The sequence below is a fragment of the Idiotropiscis lumnitzeri genome, chromosome 3, assembly GCF_059441095.1.
Source record: "Idiotropiscis lumnitzeri isolate Australia: NSW breed Sydney's pygmy pipehorse chromosome 3, RoL_Ilum_1.0, whole genome shotgun sequence".
Taxonomy (NCBI): Eukaryota; Metazoa; Chordata; class Actinopteri; order Syngnathiformes; family Syngnathidae; genus Idiotropiscis; species Idiotropiscis lumnitzeri.
Window position 1 is genome coordinate 24,544,639 of NC_142393.1, and position 19,424 is coordinate 24,564,062.

At 42.6% G+C, this 19,424-nt stretch overlaps 1 protein-coding gene across 2 annotated transcripts; it reads left to right on the forward strand.

The window, feature by feature from the left end:
* Positions 1–903: 903 nt before the first annotated feature.
* LOC148340564 (uncharacterized) lies at positions 904–17,154 on the forward strand. Of its 2 annotated transcripts, none has more exons than XM_088291786.1 (7): positions 904–1,356; positions 5,125–5,357; positions 6,419–6,476; positions 6,819–6,897; positions 7,883–8,346; positions 11,970–12,107; positions 13,110–17,154. In XM_088291786.1, the coding sequence occupies exons 2-7, from the start codon at positions 5,224–5,226 to the stop codon at positions 13,647–13,649; spliced, it is 1,413 nt and encodes a 470-aa protein (XP_088147912.1). In that variant the 5' UTR covers positions 904–1,356; positions 5,125–5,223; the 3' UTR covers positions 13,650–17,154. The 2 variants fall into 2 exon arrangements, with proteins under 2 accessions (XP_088147912.1, XP_088147913.1); XM_088291787.1 differs by having other exon boundaries at positions 8,000–8,346.
* The last annotated feature ends 2,270 nt before the right edge of the window (positions 17,155–19,424 follow it).

Sequence of the window (19,424 nt, forward strand, 5' to 3'; positions counted from 1 at the left end):
ATACAATTTTGTCAAGAATACCAATTTGTTCTCTCGAAAATATGCTACTTTATTTACATAGTAGTATACTTTCTTCTGAAAATGTACAAATTCATTCTCGTAATCGAACTTAAATGGTAAAACATCTTTCCATACGATATGACTCATTTTTGAAAATCTAATTAAAAAATAATCTCAAATATGCAACTTGTGCCTCAAAAATAGATTACTTTATCTTGACAAATAAAATTTAAATCTTGAAAATTTAGCTTGAATATTCATATCATGTGAATGAATGAATGAATATCAATTAATCTGAGATGCAAAGAACCCAAAATGTAGCCTAACTTTGAAGCACAACTTTTTCTTTTCATTCTTGTTGTGTTACAAAAACAAGCAACAACCAATCCACTTTATATTTTCCAGCATTTTGTCGTGAAAATATTTGTATTTGGAATCTGGGAGTTATGCTGTCAGCAGTCGCTGGAATAATAAAACAAATTAATATTTGTTCTACTCAAAAATATAATGTAAAGTTTTATAAAGTTTTTTTAATATAAAGTTTTGGTCTTTTCATTTTTTTCAGTGGTTGTTCAATAGCCTAGTTTAATATTAATAGATTAGTTTGACTTTGAAATTGCTGGATAGATGCGGTTATGACAAGGGGGTTATAGCCCCGTCAGAAATCTGTGTTGCCCCAGTTCAGCCACGTCCAGCGGCTTATTTAATATTCTAAAATATTTTTATATATATTTTTATTTTATCAGCCCCTTCTGTATTGGTCAAGCCCCCCGTTTGCCCCTAGAGAGAGAAAAATCCAGGATCCGTCCCTGGATGGCTGGGCGCGTTGTCAACAGCCGAGGCTCCAAAAGAGAACAGAGGCGCGCTTCCTCGCTCTGTCGCTAGATGGCGTAAGAAGGGAACCGCAAGCACGATTAGGGAGTCTCCTGCAAGCTGTGCCTGCTGTGTCACATGGAAGCTCGGTAGCCCAGAGGACGCGACGCGAGTGGAGATGATGGCGGGGGCTTGAGGGACGTCGGAGGCGAACGCGCGTGGAGATTCTGCTGCTCTTCCCAGGCGACCCCGAACCACTCCCACCGGCTTACCTACCCCACCTGGCCGGCAAGCAATAGGCGCACAATTACCGGGGGTCAGCGGGCAGCAGCAAAAAAAGGAGAAGAGACAAAAAAAGGGATGCCAGATGCAATGCGGTGCATTGGTCCTGCGTGAAGCCCCCACAGCCACGGAGGCACGGAGGGATGCTCGCTTCGTCGCATGCACGTTGATCGATTATGCTGGCTGGGTGGTGGTTGCTTGTCCGACGAGCTGAACCCAAAGAACGGGCTCATGGTGCGCCTCTCCGAACCACGCAGCTGAGTGAGTAGACGCGATGCTTTAGCGCAATGCCTGGAGGTGGTGCATGTGCGTGTAGTGGGGTGGGGGCGTCATATGTGCTTCTCATCGTAAAATATTAAGCATTATTAATGCGGACATGTTGTTCCATGTTGCGTCTCTTTTGTGCTCATGTCTCCCCGCGTCCACGCTGGTCACGCGTTTAAGACGCGGACACGTGTGCAGAGCACCCTCCCTCCCTCCCTGTGCTGCATTGCCCATCCACCCCCCACCCACCAAAAATGGGGATAACGCCGATACCTCCGATGTCACGTTTCCCGGTGAAGAGAGAAAATCGAGGTTTTTGTTTGCAACCCCATCCTACGCCCCTCGGGGGGAGCTGCTGGGGTTGGGGGCGGCGGGGTCTTTTAGTTGTCCCGCTGACCTCAGGGACATCCTCTCCCATGCCCACTTCGATGTGAACGTAAAGCGGGGACGTGAGGACATGCATCATTCCGTTGTCATCCCTCTTTCTGGCTGATTTGTAACCTGTTGTCACCCGCTCGCTTCTTTTTGCACTTTGAGCCAAGCGGCAGCCAATGACGGATGCCGCTGTGGCTGCCAACACAAAGCGCATGCACACTAAAAAGGGGATGGAGAGAATGGGAGAACATCATGGTGTGGCGCTTTTCAGGGCTTCAATGACTAAAAAAGACAATAACTATAATAATAATGATCGTAATGTATGGAGATGGTCGTTAGATCCATGCGGGCAGCATAGAGAGAAGATGAGCTTCCCCTCTTCCACTTCAGGCTTCTTCCTCACGGGGCGCACGGTTAATCGTTGTTACAAGCCAACATTTGACCTAATTCATATTCTCACACAATAGCATCCCCCAACACACACGCGCGCAGTTATTTGTGTCACACAGACGCTGAGGTTTTCTCTCCGCCATGTGCACTCCCAGGTGGTTTATCAAAACCTGAGCAGATTGGCAGAGCGGCCGCTGGATGGCTGCAGGCAGCTCGCGTTATTAATAATGGACACGCAAATAAATGCAGGACGTGTTCCTAGAAAAATAAAACGCCTAAGGCATTGAATGTGTGCGCGAAGTGCCCTCCACCCCCAATTCTATTTTTGTCAGGATTACACCCTAATTCCCTGTTGACTGTGCATGTGGCCCCTGTCAGGTGCTCGCGAGCAGAAAAAACAGCACATTTGAGCGTAAAATGAAATTGGGCCGCATGCTTGACTTTCCTTTTTTAAAGGCATTTTGTTAATGATGTGAAATCCAGTTCAACAGGTGATCCACTCCTGAACACATTCGGACTGCCGCTACAATATTTTTAGAATTGATCATTCTTGTCAATTATTCCACCGAATAATCAGATAGCAATTCATTTTGCATTGAAGTTTATTGCAAAATCATTCCCCCCTGATTATGTTTATTTATTATTTTTTTTATTGGTTGTACAAACTGTTTAATATCACACAAAAGTCATGTTGTAGTCAGCAGCCATTTTGAAACTGAGAGTTACCTCTTGGGTATCGATTCAGGCCAAAGAACTGGCTACTATGTACTACTGCACTTTTGATGTTGCTTGTGGCTTATCGACATGTCATTTACAGGTTTGTCACACTATGGCTACAAATAGCCATTATTTTTTATAATAGATTCAACTGACCATTATTTTTCTTTCCTTAAATTGATTTTGATTCTCTTACTAATTTGGTCCATAACATCTGTAAAAAAATCTGCATAAATATTTTTCTTTGTTTTCCAAAGTAAAAGCAGGTGTTTATGAAACTTTTAGTTTGATTCAAATAAAGACGAGCCTACAGAAATAGGAAAATATTTATATTAATTTCATTACATGTAGAGGTGTCACAATTAATTGATTGATTGACAAGTAATTGATAATAGAATTAATTGACAAGTGTTTTGCTAATTGATTCATTGTTTAGAGACCTTGTTTAACTTGAAATTACAGCCTCTTGACCACAAATATTCCCGCTAAACATTTTCCCCTATTTTCTGACAAGCCAGCGTCTGAATCAGAATCAATTAATTAATAAAAAGTCAGTTGACTTATTCAAGAAATAATCGTTATTTGCAGTTGTATTGGGAATAATATGTAATTGACTAAATTAAAATTTTTCCAATTTTACAATGAACTGATGCAATAATTGGTCGATTATTCAAAAAACATGCATGGCAGGTTGATTGGACACTCTAAATTGCCCCTAGGTATGAGTGTGAGCGTGGATGGTTGGTCGTCTGTATGCCCTGCGATTGGCTGGCAACCAATTCCGGGTTTACCTTATGAATCTTTGTTGTTGATGAATCTTTGCACGTGTAGAACACCTGAGACTCGCTGGTGGGACGTTTGGAGGAGGTTGAATGTGTGATGTGGCACATGAATGACGCTGTGATCTGGAGGAGGCGGCCCCGTGTTTCTTTCCTCGCTCTCGTCCAATTGGTTGGCTCCCGGGCCTGAGATTACACTGCAGTGCTGAGGCGTCACTCTGGCTCAGCACCGCAGGCAGGGGCAGGAGGGGGGTGGGTGTCGGTGGGCCTCACGGATGGGCGGGGAGCAGCAGACGTGGCCAGGGAAGGAAGGTGACGTGCCGGCCTCTTGCTGTCATCTACGTTGGAGCGTCTACAAACACGTGAAGACTCCCACGGTCGACGTCTTCATCCTCCCCTAATGGCTCTCCTTCCTTTACCTCCACCTCCACCCACCCACACCTTCCACTTTCTTCTCGCATATTGTCTCGTTCCCTCGGGTCCTCTTGTCATTTCACAATAGATATAATGACAGCCAAGCTGCCACGACTGTTACTTTGGTGACCAGTGTCTTGTTGTGACTTTCCAACCTTTATGTGCACACTACATTTGTTTGCTTGCATGTCCACCACTCGAAATGTAACCAGTGACTGAAGATGTCAGTGACCTGGATTTTAATGTTTTTTGAAGATGCAATCTTTTGGGGCTTTTACTTGCAAGGAGAGAGTTGAGATACAAGCATTTTACGGCTCAGTCTGATGCAAGACTGACCTTTGAGAAATCCATTCTCGAAACAATTGTCTTTGTTCAAATCTAATACGTTTATGAATGGACCTTTTTACATTTTACATAATTTTGATCGAAATGTGACGAACATGACACCCAAACCTCAATAATGCTTGATATTGGAGCATTCATAGTTTTACTACTGGAAGTACAATAGTGCCTGGAGATTAGGTCTGAACGACTGAAAAATAACCAACAGCAACTTTTTTTTTCTTTTTTGTCAATACACTAAGTATTCTTTAAAACGAAATCATATTCGCGTTTCCTTATAACAGAATTTCCTTATGTGGGAAACAACTACGGCACATGTCCTTCATGAATGTTCAAGTATGCTCACAAAATACATTGGTAACAGCACAAGCAATAAAATGTAAAAAATTATATTTTCCGCAAAATGTTTATGAAACAAAAAACGCACTATAAAGTACAATACAATAAAATCTTTCGGTTTTGGATGATTTCTGAAGTCATCCAAGCTTTGCTGTTGGCTTCATATGTCACTCTCATGTGTTGTTTATAGGCTTTTGTAGAGCGGGTTTGCTGATTTTCCAATGACAAATGGACGTAACTTTTCCCTAGTCATTGAACTTGCAAGCAGTCCTTGGCAAGTTTACCATTTTTTTTTTTGCAGAATCACATTTACTCACATACGAACCTGCGAGTAATAGTTCCTTTATTCTTAACCTGTATACCTTTAAAATGGACTAAAATTGCAGCATACTGTGCCTTGTGACCGCAGATCCCCGAGAGAGCGTGGCCCTTGCCTGTGTGCATGAGCGTGAGGGCGAGAGTGTGAGTGTGAGCGAGTGTGAGAGCAAGTGAGCGCCAGCGCTCCCACATGGCCTCCATGCAGGACGGGCTGAACTTCACGGCTCCTCCCTACGGCAAGGTCCTGCTGCTGGGCGCCATCGCTGCTGCCTCAGCCTTCGTCGTCACCATCCTCATCGTGGTGCTCTGCGTGGGCTGCCAGAGGTATGATTATGTGGGATGCTACATGGCAAAGACAAGGTGTGGGGTACTGTCATGCTGTATAAGTCGGCAATTTTAGGACTTAAGGGGGGAGTTTGCCGGCAGCAGCGAGAGCTTGGGCACTGCCCCATCACACATGGTCATCACCATATTACTTTGTTTGATTGGCCTTTATACGCGTAAAGAAACAGCCCTTGTGGTTATTGTAATGCTTCGGATAGTTTATGTCAAGAGTTTTGGCCCATCTGGCTCCTTCACATTTGAATTGTAAAGATGGTGATACAGGCAGATACATCTTAAACTAAGTGCAAGGTGAAATAGACACAATTGTTGTTGTTTTCCATTGCTCTGGGGCATGCGTGGTCAGCAGGCTTTGCATTGTTTGTGTTCACTCTGCATGGTCATAAAAATTGGACTGTGCATGGTCAACCGCAGAGGGGTCCATGCAGACGTTTGCAAACAGGCGAAGATGACTACATTTACATCACGTGGACAACGTGTATCATTCAGGTAGATAGACGTGGAAAGTATGACTTGGCCTTTATGACCAATCACAAGCAAACAAAGGATGTCATTTTTTAAAATTTGGATGGATATTTGGCCATAGTTTGAGCAAATTTCCTGAAGCTCAAGGATACAGGATGTCTATAGCTAAGGGCGGTTGCCCACTAGGAGTGTGCCGATGACTGCACAACAAATGACTGGCACCTCGTCAGTCATGTCTTCGGTTTCTGTTTGGTTGTTGGTACAAGATGGCTCCTTTCATTCTGATCACAGTTCAAGACCCCCAACTCTGTCAGTATGTTTGGCTATTGTGTACTCTGTTGTAAGCTCAAGAGCAGTACATTTGAAAGAGGTGCTCATACACAGCTGTATATACACATGCAACATAGACCGTCAGTTACTGTTACGCAATCGTTTCATGCCACTTTTTGACGCTGACCAAGCGCAATAGAAATAAACAGAACAAGTAGCCTGAGGAAAAAGTCAGTCAAAAGACTGTGACTCACATTTTATGTCACGTTATATGTAAATGTGTGACCTAACGCTTGTATTTGCCACAGGAAGGGAAAGACACACAATGTTGCCAGTGAAGGTGGGAAACACCGTCTCATGGACATGGTAGGCATCCCGGTTTGGATAAAGCAACTCCAAAGACCTTTTCACCATGACGTAACACATACTTCCGGGTGGCAAAACGTGAAACGATCACCGATCACTAGTAGAGAAATGCGGGACCGCGACCACAGTCTGAGTGGCCCCTTACTTTTTTGTCATTGTTTCAGTTCAAGTCAGCGGTCGTCAATCACTTTCTGCCACCTGGAAGTAGCTTGGCTCTTATTGTTTACAAACATTATGAAAAGGTCTATTCCCTCGAGAAGCATATCATTCACGTCTTTCATCTTAATGAGACTTTAACTGGCCCGTGGGTGTGTGTGTGTGTGTGTGTGTGTGTGTCATCAGGGTATACTCAGGCAGTCAAAGCTGCGGTCCATCAGTAAATCAAGCACAGAGATGAACAAGATGAACTGCAATGGCAAAAGTAAGTACGTCTTTCTCACGCTGATCTTTTTCTTGCAGGTACAAGTGTTCTCACCTCTGAGCCATGCAGTCTTCTGATGATGAATTTTTGATAGCATCCAAAGGGAATTTGGGGCCACGTTCTCTGTAGAGGGGAGAAGGGAGGTCGGTCAATGTTCCAGAGAATAATTGAAGCAAACCAGTTGGAATAATGATCCATTTTCAGAAAATATTCTTAATGTGTGGTGCTCTGAGAGTCAGTTATACACAGTCTGATGAGATCCATCACAAGGCCCTCTATTAAGTATTCTGCCTTGAAAAAGATTATGTATTTAGAGCTATTTCTAATATATCAAATTAGCTAACGTTGCACAATTGGGACAGAAATAGCAGTAATCATTAGCCAACATAGTTCTTTTCTCCCGGGTTGTGTGTCCATGAGAACTCAGCCCATGTTGCAATTGTGTTTGTGCACAATTGTTAATTTGGCCAAGTTATGTCCACGCCGTACCTACCTGTTATTAAGTTAGCATGCTATGCTAAATTTGGTGCTACGTGAGCATGTTATGGTGAGTTCTACAATTTAGTTTTAGTGAAATGCATAACATTACATTTTTACTAATTGACCCTCATTAAAGGTTTGACAAAGTGGACGCTGTAGCTCCTCTTCAAGGCAATAGATAGGGTCAAGGTGACGGATGTAATATAACTAATATGGTACCTTTTAATCTAATTTAGTTACTTTTAAAATCAAAGGAGGGATAAGGGTACTTCAATTTGTGAATTAATTAGATTACGTTAATGGATAATCCGATTATTTTTCCAAGTAACTATAACAATACTGCCTCGATAGCACGAGAATATATCTGTTAGTTTTAGAAGAGGCTGCCAGCCGTAGTTTGGACACCTATGCTTAATGGTGATTAGTACCAGCATGAGTCCGGCGGAGGCATCCAAAACCAGTAAGGACCTTTCCGCCGGTCTAACTGTGATCCTTCGCTCTCAAGGCAGGCAGCTTCCCCAGATTCCCTCTGGGACTGGAGAGGACGGAGAGCACACTTACTCTGAAGTGGGCCGAAGCTCCTCCGCCACGCGAACTGACGACGCGCTCTATGCCATGGTAGGCAGGGCCGGGCAGACGGACACGCCGGCCCCTCCGGCCGTCCCCGCCAACACCCCGGCGCCGCCTGACCCAGATGGGGACGTGGAAGAGGGCCTGCCTGAACCCGAAGCCCAGGTCGTGACCGCGCCTCACCCCCCAGAGACGGCGGAGTATGCCTGCGTCAGGAAGCTGAGGAAGGCGGACAAGGCGCCCCAGAAGAGGGACAGTGGGACGGACACGGGTGACCCACCGGTGCCACCGCCGCGACATCCTCCGCCTTCTCACCCCGCCCCTCCGCCGCCACATCCTCACAGCACAAAGCTGCCCCGTAGGAATGTGGACGCCTTTAGCGTGCCCTCATTCCCCAAGGTTGGTAACTTTTGTTAATGTAGCATTGCGTTTGTGCCATTGTGTCAGAGAAAATCTAATTACTGCACCGTGGCAGCTGGGGGGTGATTGTGTCCCGGTGTGCGTGTGTGTGTACTGGGGTACTGCCAGTATGAATCAAGCCAGTTAAAGTTGGGTTTCAAGTGACGGATTTGTTAACACTCTACAGAGCGCACCATCCATAACATGGGGAGAGAAATTAAATTATAGCAATTCAGATAGAATGTACACACAGTAAACTATTTTGTGGCTACAAAATATAGTGAGGTGTAAAATGCCCACAAAATGCTTCTTTGTGGCCATGAACTATTTATGCATTAAATTCTAATTTGTGGCCTTGGAATGGGTATAATGTGCGTAAGGTACTAATTTGTGGCCACAAATTAAATAAAAGATTGATTTGTGGCTATGAAATCTGGATTGATAACATTTGCACAAAATGCTTATTTATGACTGTTAGGGTTGGCCACTTTGGCATGCATAATTCGATGAGGTGACTTGAGGTATAGATCACTGTGACCTTTCCTCCTCTTAATGCCTTGCATTTCATATCTCCGCACTCTTTGCAAACTTAGATCCCGTTCAGACTAAAAATTTGGTTCACATAGTCAAATTGGGTAGGTTAGGTCATCCCTATGCGTGAGCATGGTGAAGATAGTATGGGACATGTTCTCCCGTTTACGCTTAACCTGTATCTGACTGTGCAGCCCGAAGAAAATGGATAATTTGGGGCCTTTCTGTATTTATACCGTGTGCACAAAATACAAATTTGTGGCCACGTTGTTGCTCACACGTGCACATGAAATAAAAAATTGGGCCGATGAAAATTTTTAACAAATTCACAAAATACTAATTTGCGGCCATGAAATAAGTAGTCTTCTAATGTGGGCATGAAATACTAATTTAACACAAATGAGTATTTTTTTTTCACAAATGAGTTATGTATTTAGAGGCCATATTTGATTTATTTTTACCCGTGTCATGTCCGGTGCTTTTCACCTGTTTGTTGGCAGCACCGGCATATCATTGGCTAGAAAGCGGAAACTCTCAATTTACGGGTGGGAGGTTTATGGTGGTGGTGAAGTTAATATGAAGGAAGTGTGTAGAAAAGTTCTACATGAAGAGTTTTGTATGTTGGGGAGGATCTTAGTTTTAGTCTGTGTTGTTAGTGGAAATGACAGATCGTCTTCACTGCATGTGCACTTCTGGTGCATTTTAGTTCTAAATCAAACCAACTGTAAAAAAATTATTCTTAGCAGTAAGGTTGTAAGAAGAGTTTCTAATTAAATTAAACACTTTATGCTACATTCATGGTCGAAACTATTAATATAAGAAATTATGGAGCGGGAAATTTTATAGCCTGTTTAATGTTGCATATTGAGAAATGTACAATACAAATGTAATATTATTGATTTCTTTATTAGATATGCATTTATACAACAAACAGAAAATATTCTCGCCTGTCAACAGTCATAGCAACATTTCATGCAGAATGTTCTTGAACGTTTTTGATTTTGGGTAGCATGTTTTTTTTTTTTTTGGTGCAGCATGTTTTGGTAGTGTTTAGCACGCCTGTATCAGTCCCGAGGTTCTGGATTCAAATGTTTGCACAGCCACTCCTCAATGCCATTTGCATTATTACTATTAGGCTTTATAATCTTTCCATTCCAGTAAAAAGAACTATTGAAAGCCGTAAAATGTGATTCATGCCCATGCTGAGTGCATATCCACTCGCGACCACGTGTGTGTCAACTCACGACCACCGCAGAAGCGCAAGCAGACTGAATGCTTTGACTCACAATAGGACACCATGCACTCCCCTCCAAGTCACAGTGGGAAACATTTGTTGGCTATGTGAGGTCACCGAGTTCAAACGACCAGCTGCGACCCCGAGTTAGCCCTGACAGAATTACACGTGTGCACCGTCTGCCGGCTGCGTTGCTCAGCACACGTTTCTTGCAGATGATGCAAGATGCTGAAAGTGAGTCATCCAGACGCACAAGTCCAACGAGTCAAAGTCACTCCACAGCGACTTTCATGGTCCAATTTGTATTTTGTCCAAACCTACGAACATGACATGACAAAAAAAGATCATGGTCGCATCGTAATCATTTCGTGCACACAAGTTACTAACTTGGGGTCACAAACTGCTAAAATGTTAACTTTCATTCCAATCAACAATGTCTGCGAAGGCAAAAGGAGTGCACCTTTGCTAGAAGCTGCAAAACATGATGACGTCTGGTAGTTCCGCTGCTGCAAAATCAACTTGACTTCCAACAGTCTATTTAAATGCCTGTCGTTAACAACGATTTCTTTGCAACGTCAGGTTTTTCAGAATTTGTGTTGCAGAATTCTAATTCTGTTTTGCTTTGTCAAAAAGAACATTTCAGATATTCGTACACTCCATTCATCCTATCCACAGTCAGCGTTTGATAAATCTGCAAACTCTTCAAGGACAAATGATGTCACTTTTGCTGTTCAAGTCAACAGATTTTGTCACATGTTCTTATCGTTAATTAGTTTAGCATTTTTTGTTAGTCGGTTGGCAACCTTTGCAAAGCTAAAGGAGATATTTTGATTGTATCAAAATCGATCCTATAGCTAGCTTACTTGTCAAAGAGAACGTGCAACAAAAACAAGATTTCTTTATTTATTTTCAGTGTGATCGTAATGCAAATTGATAAAAAAAGGAAACTGAAACTATTTTAGCAAAGTTATATTGTCATTGTGCCAAGTTACCATAGTTAGTATTTCAGTCAATATGATAGTAAAATAATTTGAGTTCTGTACTTGTTTTATTTAAGAACTGGAATTTAATAACAACTTTTACTGACAACCGAGTATTTTTCTGACGGCATTTCGGAATTTCATTTAATTTTGGAATCTATCCCCAGTTTTTTTTTTTTTTTGGAAAAGCCTGCCTATTCTAATATGCAAATGCTTCATTTATTTTGATGGCAGAATATTGTATACAGCAGTGATTCTCAAACCTTTTACACTGTTCCACCTCAAAAAAAGTAACACCGTCATGAACAATGTTAAAATTTACGTAGGAGTGTAGTAAGCCTGTTTATCCTAACTGCATGGACAGAGGTTTAATTTTTAAAAAATAAAAAAATTTAAAAAAAGAAAATAAAAATATCACTTAATGAATCAAACTAAATTTTTAAAATAATACTTTTTTGACAAAACAAATCTTAATTATTAAACACAAATGTATTTTGGAAATAAAAGTTTAATACAACTGGATTGTACTTGAAAGTGCTTTACCGGATTAACATAAAAATATGAAGCCTCTGTAATATTATGCACAGTTTGAACATTAAATTCAGTGATTATTTTTTTTTTTCACAAGAGTTAGGCTACATAACACGAGCACACTCTAAAGCCCGTATCCCACTGAGAGACAAACATTTGCGAGTATTTGCGATGGTCGCATATGTATACTGTAATACTATATAAATAAAGTTGTATTGTATTGTACTGTACTGTATTAGTCCAGTGCTGAAGTTACATGTGCATGCGTGAATTCAAAATAATTGAGCATCCCATGTGATGCAAGCCCCCAACTGTAGCCCTTTTGTAAAAGGTTGCTCTGCCAACAGGAAGTGATGTTTATGGGAAATGGAGAGCAGTACATCTGGAAGCCGCCAGAGGATGAAGATGTCCTCATGCTGCACAATAAGGCCCTGGTCCCGCTCGCGGCCCACACCATGGAGAACGTTCAACCTTCTGCTGCAGTGGTGAGTGAAGACCCGACTGCCCTCCCAATGACATTGGCTTTATTCAACAAGCTGCAGAAAAATCCAACAAGTGCCACTTTGACGTTCATCAACTGTAATGTGTATAACACACGAATAACAATCCATCAAGCAATTATATTATATTATAAATATAGTTAAAATCACTTTTGTTCTGTCAAGTCTACTGTGGGTGCAGTTCAAGGCCTACCATGCTGCAGAGGTAGGGCCCAGCGCCTGCTATTCTGAAGGCCATATATTTAATTTTGAGTAAAAATAAAAAAATAAATAAATGAATAAATTTAAAAAAGGTCAACAGTTTGTTTCACATGGATTAATGTTGCGGTTGCGCGCATCACAAAATGGTAAAAAATAGACCAATCCACCAGTGCGCTTCCAATTATTTTAATGGACAAAGAGTAAGAAAACACATAATTAGCACAATTTTTGATGCGCTACCGATGGCCACAACTAAACTGAGTAACAAAACACAGACTGGCTTGTGGGTTGGCCAGTTAACAGCAAACCAATTGCACTCTCACTTGCTGGCACCCACGTCACTCACCAGGCAAGGCCCCGCTCGCCGTGGGTGACGTGGGTGCTTTTAAAGCCATTCGCACTCAAAAGCCACACATTCGACAGTAAAATGTGAGGATTGCGACCGCACATGGGCAAAAATAATACTTGCACCTTACATGTTGTCCGGTTATAACGCAAAATAATTTTTTATCCAAATACTCAAATAACAAGTGGGATAATGGACAGAATTCTTGATTTTAAAGAATGTATTGATGCAGCAATAAACTTGAATGTCTTTATTCACAGGTCTGCTACGTTGCTTAGTTCTGCTTATGCACCCCCACTAATCTTATTTTAGATTGTAATTAGAGTAAAAAGTTATTCAGGCAAATGGTTGGGCGTTAACGTATTTGAGTTGGATAGCGGTGTGTGATTGTTTGGACACAAAATCAAAATTACAAAAAGTGTATCATCTCCCAATTTCAGGTGGCTGAGATGTACTCCAAAGTGTGTAAGCCTGCCAAGAAGAAACGAGCCGTACCCGGATCTCCGCCGTCCAATCCCGGCTTCAGGACCTTGGGTCGCCCCGACCGGGACCGAGAGCGCGATGGGGGCTTTAGCGTAGTGGTCAAGCCCCAGACGTGGGCCCCCCAGGAGGGCAAAGCGCCCGCGGGCTCCCTGGACGACCACTGCTACGAATCCTTCGGGACGGAGGAGTGCGAGCCGGCTTACGAGAACCTGGAAAGCGGAGGCGGTTGGAGACGAGAGCGAGCACCCAACACATGCGCCACCTTGCGGCCCAGGAGGAAGAAGGCGCAGCAGCCTTTGCAACAGCAGCAACCGCCTCCTCCGCCACCCACGCAGCACAACCCCAAGTTACAGCACCTTCCCGCCAAAGCCCTGCTGCTGCCCGGGGAGAGCCTCTACGAGAGCATCGGCGACCTCAAGCAGGGCTCCGCCACATCCAGCACCACCACTATCTTCACCTTCAACGACGGCATGGAGATGTACGTCACGGGGCTCTGAGGAGGGGGCTGCCGTAGCGGAACCTTGCCAGCAAGGGGCCGCCGCTGCCAGTCTTTCCCAACCTTTACTTGGCCAAGGCGCATATTTGACATTAAGGGGGCTTGATTCTGTAGCTGGTACAGATCTGGATTTCCTTGCGAGCGCAAGTCCCACTGCACATGTTTGACAATTTAGTGCGCAGCATTTAAAGGGAATGAGATGAGCCCCATTGATTGAACATGATCAAAGTTGCCTGTGATCGCTGCCACAGCAAGGCAGACCTCCCTCTATCATATCCACCAGCCTCCATAATTACCACAATTCACGCTGGGCCAAACCACTGTGCAGGATTTATGCCTTTCCCAAATATTGCGCCCTAAAAAATATCTTAACATTGAATAAAATGTCCTAAAAAAAATAGATAAACTCCTCACAAAGAGTTTGGGATACTACTGTAGTCAGCTTTCTAAAATGCACTATTAGCGCCAGCTATGAATTTTCTGTAGCGCTCGTCCTTATTACGGTCCCAGGTAGCTTGGGCTTGTCACACCTGACTTGTGGACGAGGCAGGGTACCCTCTCGACCGGTCACTTGTCAATCGCAAAACTTGTACAGACTATTGAGAGAAGTGGTTGTTAACCTTATTGAAGATTCTGAACCCTGTATGTTTCAGACATGCATTTGCCCACAACAAAGTTCAAAGAAGGTCAAATTAGGTTCACCTCGAAAGGTTATAGTGCATTTTAGGTTAATCTTCAATTTTCAGCTAATATCCCAAACTTTTGCGATTATCATGTACGCAAATAATGTTGATCTCAATCTCACTACTCACTAAACTGGTCCTGTTTAATTGAAAACAAAGCTAAAATTGTCTTATAGGAATGGCAGCATCTGCTGCCATATACGGAATATGTCACTGGCATCGATGAAGGGGAAAACTTTATTTGTAGTCAATTGATATCTTCAGAGCAATGAAGTGTAATTGGATCACAAATGTGTCGTGGAAAAGAGGTTGAGAATCACTGGCCAGCACCACATGTAATGACGGCTGAGCCCCTCTCGAGCCCTATCCCTCCCACTATTTGACACACACACACACACACGCAAACACACACCCACACACGCTGTTTACATTACGTCATGCCTTTCCTGGGCTCCAGCGGCCTTAAAGTTTTAAGGTTTATATGTTACGACCGGGGCTTAGTCCAATCTGGTAAGCTTCGAAGGAATCCAAAGGTCGTGAGCACAAAAGCATTGCAGAGCAATCAGTAGGTACCAGTAGCACTAGTTCATCCGTAGACGACAAGTGTGTCAAGCACAAGGAAGAGAGGAACCCAAATTCTTCCTAATTTCTAGCGGGTAATAAAGTCCTTGATGAGGTGCAGAAAGGGGGGGAAAAAAGCACAGCCTTGAGAATTGGTAGCACTTTTGAGTGGGCCTTCCTTGAAGTTGGTCATGATGTGATTCAGGATGCGGTTTCAATTCTTCAAAGGGGTGAATTACTCGTCAAAATACTGGAAAGCTCAGGGACCAAGAGAAAAATTATGAGAATTCTAACTTCCTGGCGAACCAAACCCAAGATGTCAAAACTTGCCGTTATATTCTCAGCATTCATGCCTGCTTTATGAGTTGCTGTTTACATATATCGAAAAAAAATACAGTATGATTAAAACATTGCATCCACACGTTTTTCAATCAGTCTCACGAGATTGCAAATTCGCCAGAATGTGACGTGTTTGGTTTTTCCCGCCCACTTTAATTAATAAGAAAAGCATTTACTTACCAAGTATGCGGCAACGAAAAGCTACATGATCATCATCAAAACTAAATAAATGATGTAACAACAAATGTTAAAATAATTAGCCTGACTATGTAAAATCATCAGGAACATCGCAAGTCTCTGGAGATGTAAAGCGAGAAATAACAGGCACTTGCCAATCGCCGGTGCTGTTCTGCAGTATTTGCGATTTCTGCTTTTTTTGTGAGGGATTGCGCAATCGAAGCGTTTCCAATCTCGGCTATACTTGAGCGGGAAATATGAAAATTCCCTTTTTAGTGATGAACTCATTGACATTAAAGGATTAAAAGGAAGATAACTATAAAGCACCAGAAATTTAAACTAAAATAATTGAATAATGTTTTGAGTTTCCGTTCGGAACGTTATTAAAAAGAACCGTTCGTTTATTAACGAGAATGAGACAGGTGAGATACAACAAGAGAAGATGCTGGGTCATCGCAGCCAATCACCTTACGAGATATATCCACTCGTGCTCTCATTGGTTGATCTTGCGCCGGGAACCAATCATGAGCCTTGTATGAGTGCCTCGGGGTATGTAAAAAGTCTCAGAGTCAACTTATCTTTCTGAAACAATGTGTCTTTCTGCAATATGGATTTTTCTTTTTTAGGAATATTTTTGAAAAACCGGTTAAAGCACTGAAGCCGCAAGTGGAAGGGAACACTGTACTGGTACAAACGCATATATTCTTGCTTTAAAGATTTAGGGGTTTACTTCGCGCAAGCTAGTCGGTGGGCTGTGGCAAAAGGCCGGCGGGCGATCAGCTAGCTGCTTACGCGATCTCACCATATCTCATCTTTGACAGTATTTGGGTTAATCTCGCCTAATGATGCAGTACAACGATCATGAGTCAACAGACCAAAAAAATGGAATCCTCCAGAAACAAGTGAATGCAATGTTTTAAACGGAGCTTTTTCAGCTGATAAAGAAGCACATTTGACATAGAACGGAAAGTTCCGACATCTTTAGTTAGGTTGTCCTTTAAAAAAAAAGAAAAAGAACAAATGGCACACTTTTTTTGCATTCCTCCATAACGCTGGCACCAAGCATTTTCCACTCGGACCCGACTCTTCTCTGCATCGTGTCCGGCGTGACATGGATTGAACACTGTCTCCACTGCTGTCTGTAAATGAGCCGTTTTACTTTGTTGAGCCTGTCCTGCACTTTGCCTGCTACGAGTTGCATGCTGAAAAAAAAGCGGGGAAAAAAAATCAAACACTGTCGAATTGTACCTATATTAATGTTTTTTTTTTTTTGTTTTTTTTTTATTGTTGTTGGTTGTTTCTTTTGCCAGTGTGTTGCTTTATTTCTCTGTAGAACAAATGGCCAGTTTCGAGTCCTGCAACACAAAGAGGACTGAACCGCTCGAGTCTTTAGAAGTGGACACGGAACGCTAGCTCGACTCACTCACCTCATCGACATAATCTCGTCCCCGCCTTGTATTCAAATAGCGTCGGCTTGGCTTTTGCCAAAGCTGCCGTCGTGCTGCTGTGTTCAAGTCGCATCTGGTCACTCCTCCATCGACAAACACTCGCTCTATCTGTGTTCAAATGTAACAGAAATAAGGAAAAGAAAAAATGGAGAGTGGCCCACGTGACGAAACCGTGGACAATGATTCCATTCGACCAAATATCCCCCAGCAAAGTGTGTGATTATACTGTATGTTGATGCAATGTGTATGTACATTACAAAAGAGAAAGAATAATAAATATATCATCAGTGTCAAGAAATCTATCTTTTTCTATGATGTTTAATTGTGTTATGGAATGAGTAATCTTGTGACACAAACAGCTGCAATGTAAAAAAAAAAAAAAAAAAATCCTGTGTGTTGTTTTTTCTTAAAACGGTGAAACTAGGGCGACGCCCATCTACCCGGACGGATGGACGGACGGCCCAGCCCACTCCAGTCAGTCAATGTGGCGGCAGCTCATGTTTTGTGTTTGCTCTTCAGACTACAGGGTCTTGTACTCCAGCAGCGTGTGATTCAAGTGCTAAGTGCAAAAGATTGTAATGTTTTATATCAAGATTACTATTCATGAAATGTCAGTCAAGTTTATACTTTTGTAATAAAGTGGCACTTTAAAAACAGATGCTTTATCTCATAGTCTCGCTTATTAAAAGAACTAAGAAAAGGTAAGGGGAAAAAAGCTACAAGAATTCAATTTGAAGTTTGGATGTGAAACATTTCATATCAACAGTGATTTTTATCAAATATCCACAAATACGAGAGAGGAGAGGTTCTCGAACCTCTTAAACCACCTAAAGCAGCAATCTTCAAATCCAAACTAAACAAAAGTCTGTTATATACAACAAAAATCTGATATGTATCCGACCAACTTTCTGTACAGATGCTCAGGTCACGGTCAACTGACCTACACTGTACGACATCAAAATGTGGCAAATTGATCGACGGGAATGAGGGAATCTCAAAATAGTCGGTTCGTCTCAAATCTCTGAATTGCATTAACTTTGTCATAGACTACACCGTCATTATGGTTTCCCTCAGAGGGCCATTGCGACTGTGAAGCCATCACAATATATGGCCACTTCACTTAAAAAATACACAGCAAATTGATGGCTAACTAGTTTCAACACCAGAAGCCAATGAAAAGTGTTCAACTATTCCATTTTTGCAATGTGAATATTTTTTAGCAAAACGAATGAGAGTGATAAATATGATTTGCTTTTGCAGGCCACATTAAATGAAGTGTCAGACCACATTTGGCCCCCGGGGCCATGATTTTGACACCAGTGAACTATACCTGTTCTAAGATTTGTAGGAATAGGACTGCTATTTCTCAAATGAATTGACCACATAAAGAAAACAAGAGCGTTTTCATGGTCCACAGTTTTTCCGCATTCAATGGAACATAGGCTGACCAATTGACCGCCCATTGCCCGGACGGGTCCACTTTTCTTCTTGGCTGAGTTTTTTGATTGAGGTAGCATGTATTTAATTTGACTGACGCTTTGCGCCACAAATGAGAGGCAGAGTGTTTTATATATATATATATATATAAATGAGAGGCAACGTGCATAATTACCAGCGTGTGTGACATAGACACTGGCGGCTCCATTGTAACGCATTAGTGACATCTCTATCTGTCGGTATTCTCCCTCCTTAATTGAAATTCTGTGGGAGTTGCTAGCATACAAATAGAAGACCTTGGAAGTTGCAATTAGAATAACGAGATGGCAGAATAACGATAATCAGAAATCATAGAGGTCAGAGGTTGCTTAACCAGAGTGTGCTCGTCCACTTGTCATGTTCGAACAATGATCATAATTGCAACCTTATCTAAGCTTGTCCAAGATTTTCACGTTTTAAAAAAGCGAAACACGTTTGGTAGTAGATTTCTGAGCCGAAAACTAATGGCATAAAACATAAACAATTATTACGAGGACATTCATGGCCCAAAAATGACGTATGCGTGGAAAATGAACATTATAAAGGGGTTAAATCGTTGTCAGACTGAGTGTGTCTTGCCCATATTGTTGTTGTTTTTCCTCTGCTCACGTCTGAGGAGCTGCGTGTTCGTGCGTGAAAAAGAAGAAGGGGGACTCGGGAGTGTGGCGGGGGTGAAAATAGGTCACCCCTTAAAACAAAAAGCTTGCCGCCGACATCGCAACAGTCTGACGAATTTTCATTGGCCGACTTGTTTCCATGGCAACAGGTTAACCTTGAGGCGGGAGTCACGTGTTCGAGTGAGTCGACTTGCGCTGTCTTGGAAGACGCGGCGTGCGTGCGTGCGCGCGTAGCGTGGCATCCGCCGAGCGAGCCAAAACACGCGTGGATGTGTGGGGGTGGGGGTCCGTGCAACGTCTTGACCATCGTGTGACGTGAATGAGCGTGGGCGTCGTTCTCATCATAAAATACATGCTGTCGTGGAGAAGGTCATATCAGATTGGGATCATTTGAATAACGCAGTCATCACGAGGGGTACCGTGCGTGAGTGCGTGTGTGTAATTAACAGAACTTTTATTTATTTTTTGGAAACCC